This window comes from Rhinoderma darwinii, chromosome 4, assembly GCF_050947455.1.
Source record: "Rhinoderma darwinii isolate aRhiDar2 chromosome 4, aRhiDar2.hap1, whole genome shotgun sequence".
NCBI classification, from domain to species: Eukaryota; Metazoa; Chordata; class Amphibia; order Anura; family Rhinodermatidae; genus Rhinoderma; species Rhinoderma darwinii.
This window is the reverse complement of record NC_134690.1, coordinates 104038740-104044739: the sequence shown is the minus strand read 5'-3', so window position 1 is coordinate 104044739 and position 6000 is coordinate 104038740. Positions and strand designations below refer to the sequence as shown.

General features: G+C 42.3%; 1 protein-coding gene across 5 annotated transcripts in view; it reads right to left on the bottom strand.

Annotated features, from left to right (window-relative positions):
* Nucleotides 1–1614: 1614 nt before the first annotated feature.
* The window catches only part of HLTF (helicase like transcription factor), a 123870-nt gene continuing 119484 nt past the window's right edge, over nucleotides 1615–6000 (bottom strand). For all 5 annotated transcript variants that reach the window (XM_075861449.1, XM_075861446.1, XM_075861447.1 and 2 more), the window contains one exon: nucleotides 1615–4167. In XM_075861449.1, the coding sequence (XP_075717564.1) occupies nucleotides 4015–4167 (153 nt within the window). In that variant the 3' untranslated portion in view covers nucleotides 1615–4014. The remainder of the gene's footprint in view (nucleotides 4168–6000) is intronic.

Sequence of the window (6000 nt, the reverse complement as noted above, 5' to 3'; positions counted from 1 at the left end):
ACCCTCTTCCCATTGAAAAAACTAAAGTTGGATACAAAATGTCCGACTTCAAAATGGCCACCATGGTCAACACCCAGCTTGAAAAGTTTCCCCCCTCCCATATACTAATGTGCCACAAACAAGAAGTTAATATCACCAACCATTCCCATTTTATTTAGGTGTATCCATATAAATGGCCCATCCTGTACAACCAATTTTGCCTTTAATAAGTATACAACTCGCTCAGAAGCTTCATGGATACAGCGATCTGCACAGTCTAAGGCCTCATGCACACGACCGTATTTTTTCCCACCCGTAAATACGGGTCCGGTGTCACACGTATTCGACCCGTTTTGCACCAGTATTTACGGACCCGTGCCCGTAAATATGGGTCCGGTGTCACCCGTATTCCACCCGTATTTACGGGCACGTTTTTGGCTGCAAAATAGCACTGCACTAATCGGCAGCCCCTTCTCTCCATCAGTGCAGGATAGAGAGAAGGGACAGCCCTTTCTGTAATAAAAGTTAAAGAAATTCATACTTACCCGGCCGTTGTCTTGGTGACGCGTCCCTCTCTTCACATCCAGCCCGACATCCCTGGATGACGCGGCAGTCCATGTGACCGCTGCAGCCTGTGATTGACCTGTGATTGGCTGCAGCGGTCACATGGGCTGAAACGTCATCCAGGGACGTCCAGGACGTCGGGCCGGATGTCGAGAGGGACGCGTCACCAAGGCAACGGCCTGGAGACCGGACTGGAGGAAGCAGGAAGTTCTCGGTAAGTATGAACGTCTTTTATTTTTTACAGGTTGCTCTTTATTCTGATCGGTAGTCACTGTCCAGGGTGCTGAAAGAGTTACTGCCGATCAGTTAACTCTTTCAGCTCCCTGGACAGTGACTATTTACTGACGTCGCTTAGCAACGCTGCCGTAATGACGGGTGCACACATGTAGCCACCCGTCATTACGGGAGCTCCATAGACTTCTATGGCCTGTCCGTGCCGTTATTACGGCCTGAAATAGGACATGTTCTATCTTTTTTAACGGCACGGGCACCTTCCCGTAAGAAAACGGGAAGGTACCCGTGGCCAATAGAAGTCTATGAGCCCGTTATTACGGGTCGTAATTACGACCCGTAATAACGGGAGTTTTTACGGTTGTGTGCATGAGGCCTAACTGAACAGAAAGTTGCAACCATAGTCACCCATCTTGGAGGCTCTGGACAACTATCCTTGGTCACCCACCTGCATACAAGTATATGTACTGTTCTAGTCACATTTATGTTGTGTTGGTTACCCCTATATTTATACCGCTACTTAGAATAACACACAAAATGAAGCCTACCCTATACTGGGGATGGGCACATGTATGCCTGGGCAACTACACCTGCAAATGCCTTGTATTGAGACTCCCATATATACACCAATAAAAGGATAGCATAGCAAAAACCACTGCAATATGATAAAGCATAAAAAATCCATAAAACATATCTACAATAAACGTAATAGCAAATTAGAATACGCTTCAAGTTGCTATTTGAGTTTATTCAAGGCACTCCCCAGTTTGGAAATCCACCTTTCTTTGGACAGGTTTTATGTTTTAGATACTTTAAAAAAAACAGAACAACACAGCTCCATTTTAAACTGGAGATTTAACCAGTTTTATTGAATATCTTGTAACTGTACAGAAACCCCTGCTGTGCACATACAACATAAGGGCGGTGTATGAAGACAACCAACAACAAACAGGTCCGTCAGGTCTTCTGACAGATGTAAGCGCGGCATATGACGGAGGGGATGACGAGCTTCGGAAATCGTTTTCTATGATTTGATTTTATATTTTCATGTAGAAGGGCAGTTTCAGATGGTGACAATAACTAGATTTCCTGAATTTCTACTGAAAATAGATCATCATAGGATTCTAAGTGCAGTAGAACCACCTCAGGTCTAGGTATGGCAGCTCTAATAAAAGCTAAAATGCAGCCGTATTGCTGCTGACCTAAAGCCTCATGCACACAAAGCATATTTGGGATCCAAAACACATCTCACAAATATTGTGTCACCGCTTTTCAATTGGGCTATGTATAACAATATAGAGGTAATGTTTGCAGCGGGGTGGTTTAAAAAACAACAAAACCTGCAGATAAAAATAGTTCGCCCCTAGAAGCACTTGATCCATTAAACAGAACCTTAATCACACCTAAGTGGCCACAATACAGTTTTGTTTTGCGCACTGTATTACAAGCCAAAGTTATGAACCCTCATGCTATTTAAATGCGAATAGAGTTCAGAAGAAGCCTGTGAGTCCCGCTTACTCCGCCCACACAGATTGATTGGCAGCTTCCCTGTGAGTCTGTTCTAAAGAGCAATCAGTCATTCTGTGGTTGAGGTGGAACAGGACTCACAGGCGCTTTATTTGGCTGGGTTCCCACGAAGAGTAAATGCTGCAGAATTTCCACAACGGAATTCTGTGCAGAAACTCTGCAGCATTTACAGTACCAGAAAAGTGAATGCGATTTAGAAAATCTTATGCCCATGCTGCGGTATAAGGGAAAAAAAAGAAGAAGAAGAAGAACGCTGGAAATCCACAGGTGCACATGTACTTTGCTATTATCGACGTTTAACAGTAAGGGTATGTGCACACGGTAGCAGGCATTTACGTCTGAAAAGACAGACTGTTTTCAGGAGAAAACAGCTGCCTTGTTTCAGCCGTAAAAGCTCCTCCTCGCATTTTGCGAGGCTTCTGATAGCCGTAAATTTTGAGCTGCTCTTCATTGACTTCAATGAAGAACGGCTCAAATTACATCTGAAAGAAGTGTCCTGCATATAATGTATATAAGTGTCCTGTATATAATGTATATAAGTGTCCTGTATATAATGTATATAAGTGTCCTGCACTTCTTTTGTCGAGGCTGTATTTTTACGCGTCGTCGTTTGACAGCTGTCAAACGACGACGCGTAAATGACAGGTTGTCTGCACAGTACGTCGGCAAACCCATTCAAATGAATGGGCAGATGTTTGCCGACGTATTGTAGCCCTATTTTCAGACGTAAAACGAGGCATAATACGTGTGGACCCAGCCTAAATCTGCAGGTAAAACAGCTGCACTTTCCACACCAAGATACTCAGAAAAAAAACACACTATTTGCTGCAGATTTCTGTGACAGATTTACCAGCGTTTGTTCTTTTTATTCTGCTGCATATTTTATGTTGCAGAAAACCCGCAGCGTATCCTGTGTGTGGGAACATACCCCTAGTCGGGGTTCTCACAGTTCTGATTTCCTGCAGATTTTGCATGTATTTATTTTAAGCCAAAACCAGAAATGGAACCTAAATAGTAGAAATATATATATATATATATATATATATAAAAAGAAGGGCCTTATAGGTCTGCTTTCCTCGATCCAATTCTGGTGCAGGCATAATCTGCAGCAAATCTGCACAGTGGGAACCCAGCCTTACTCGGCAGATTTGATGCAGGAAATTCTGAAATGGATTTTCCTTTGCAAACATCAGAATGGAGTTGTTTTTATGGATTTCTGCAAGCCCCATTCAGACATATGGGACAGTTGCAGAAATTTCTGAAACAAATCTGCAGTACGTGAATATACCCTGAAAACAGTTTTTGACATGAAAATACTGTATCTAGAAAACTATAGATCCCTCGAATTCAGCATCCTCCCTCTCTTTCCTATGTTGCTCCTAGATGGAGTAGCAAAGGAGACCTGACAGATCCACTTTGAGGGGGAGAATAACCGATATGAAAAAAAATCAAAGACACAACATTAATCCTACATCTTTTGTAGTCTCTCTCTACAAGAAGATTCAAATGTTAAAACTTAAAACTGGAGCGATGTTTTGGTGGCAGGTCTTCCCCTCCACATCTTAAACTTCCTCCGATGCTCTTTGAGGTGCAGTCAGTGCACAGGAGTCCCAATAAATAAGTCTCTCTGCTTCTTCAGGAACGTAGCTGGAAGAATTTTCCCGTAAAGGAACATCTTGATAAAACATTTGCAGTGTAACCACACAGAACACTTTATAAATCAACGAGTGTCCTTATTTCGTTAATCCGGGCTTGTTTCATGTCACTCTCGCTTAGCTTGTTTGTTCCAAAGGCCCCCGCCGCAAGCTCTCGCTTTTTGCTCTGGATTTTCAGCATATTTTCTTCAACAGAATCTTTTACAACAAACTAAGGAAAAAGTACAAAATACTTTCATTTACAGGTCAGTAACGAAAATTATGTTGGTCAAAGACGAAAAGTTATATATCTGAACAACAATAATCCATCCAGCAGCAGGCGCACTAAAATACGGCGTTCCATTCTCACTGTTTTCCACGATATTTATTGTCATTTCGGCAGGTTTTTTTTAACCAGACAAGTGTCAAATTGTAAGAAATTGGTGCACAGATGTCGGACCTTGTGTTGGCCAGAAATCCAGTTTTTAGGCTGGATTCACATGTTACATATTTAGCTAAAAAAGGCAAGAGTGGAGAGGAAGTATTTCTTTATATTTCCTATTCTTTTTTTAAACTGCTTCTGGCTTTGGCTCAAAAATCGGCAACAAATATGCGATGTGTGAACTATTGGGTTCCCGTGTAGCATAAACACGGCAGAATTTCTGCAACGGAACTCTGTAGAGAAATAACGCAGCATGTAAAGTAGCAGCAAAGCAAAGGGATTGAGCAAATCTCAGTCACAAGCTGCAGAAATGTCACATGGAAAGTATTCGGCGGTAGCACTTTAAATTCCACAGCGTGTTGCGGGATCGGTGCGTAGATGCTGCGTGTTTGGCCCACAAACGTTAATGAGGAGCATAAACTCCACAACAGATTTGATCTGCCGTGTTTACGCAGTGGAAACAATAAAAACCGCTAGAAGACAGCAGGTAAAAATCGCTGTGAAAAAAACGCATCTCTGCAAAAACAAAATTTGCTGCAGATTTCTGCGACAGATTTATCTGCGTTTTTTATTTAGATTGCGCTGCACTTTTTCTGTAGCAGAAATTCTGCAGCTTACCCGGTGTGTGAAAATATACCCTTAGGCCTTATTCACACGAACATGTTTGTCATGCGTTGCAGTTCCATGTGGCATTAGTTGTTGATGTCTGTTTATGTACACATTTATGTATTTTTAATTTTCGGTCTTCATTTGTTGTGACTCACGGACAGCACACTGATGTGTGTCCGTGATTTTCACGCACCCATTGACTACAATGGGTTAGTGATGCGCAAAAAACGCACAAGAATGGCACATGCAGTGAGTTTCACGCCACGGAAACACACTGCTTGAAAAACACTGCATTTGTGAATGGCCCCATTGAATCGCATAGGTCCTTGTGATGGCCATTGTTTTAAGGTCTAAGAGTAGAAAGTGCACATGCATGTGTGTCAAACGACACCATATCCCCCAAAATGAAAAACCTTAATGTGGAAGTTTAAAGGAGAATCAGATTGGGTTTAGATGATTTACAGCATTGATATGTAGCAAAGGTAGGGTGGGAAGGGTTAAAAGGAACCAAAAAACAAAAACACACCACAGGGTAGGTGGGGCTATAGCCGTATAAGGCTCTATGGTTTCTCCGGCGTGCGCTAGACCAGCCATCAGTGTCTAGTGCACGCCGGAAAACCAAAACACTACTGCATAATATGTGCTGACCGGCAGTTAGATAGATCGAGGCAATTTATACCACTGAGGACGCTCCCCTGTGTATATAGAGGCGCAGAAACGCGTTGGGAATTTTGCTGGTTTGTGGCAACCAGGCAAACTATTATTTATTTATTACGTTTATGGAGTGTTGTAGCGATAGGTTAATGATGACCATTTGGCTTCAGACACTTGCAACCTAGTGTACTCAGTATCTGGCTATCGTCTACACTCCATAAAGCTTCTATGATCTGTGTTGCCAACGCCTGTATTCAGATCCTTGGCAATTAGTGCCCTATCTTTTATAATAATTCTTTAATAAAATTTACATTTTAAGCGTTTGGACAGGCAGTGTATTTTCAGAATTTAATTCAAACG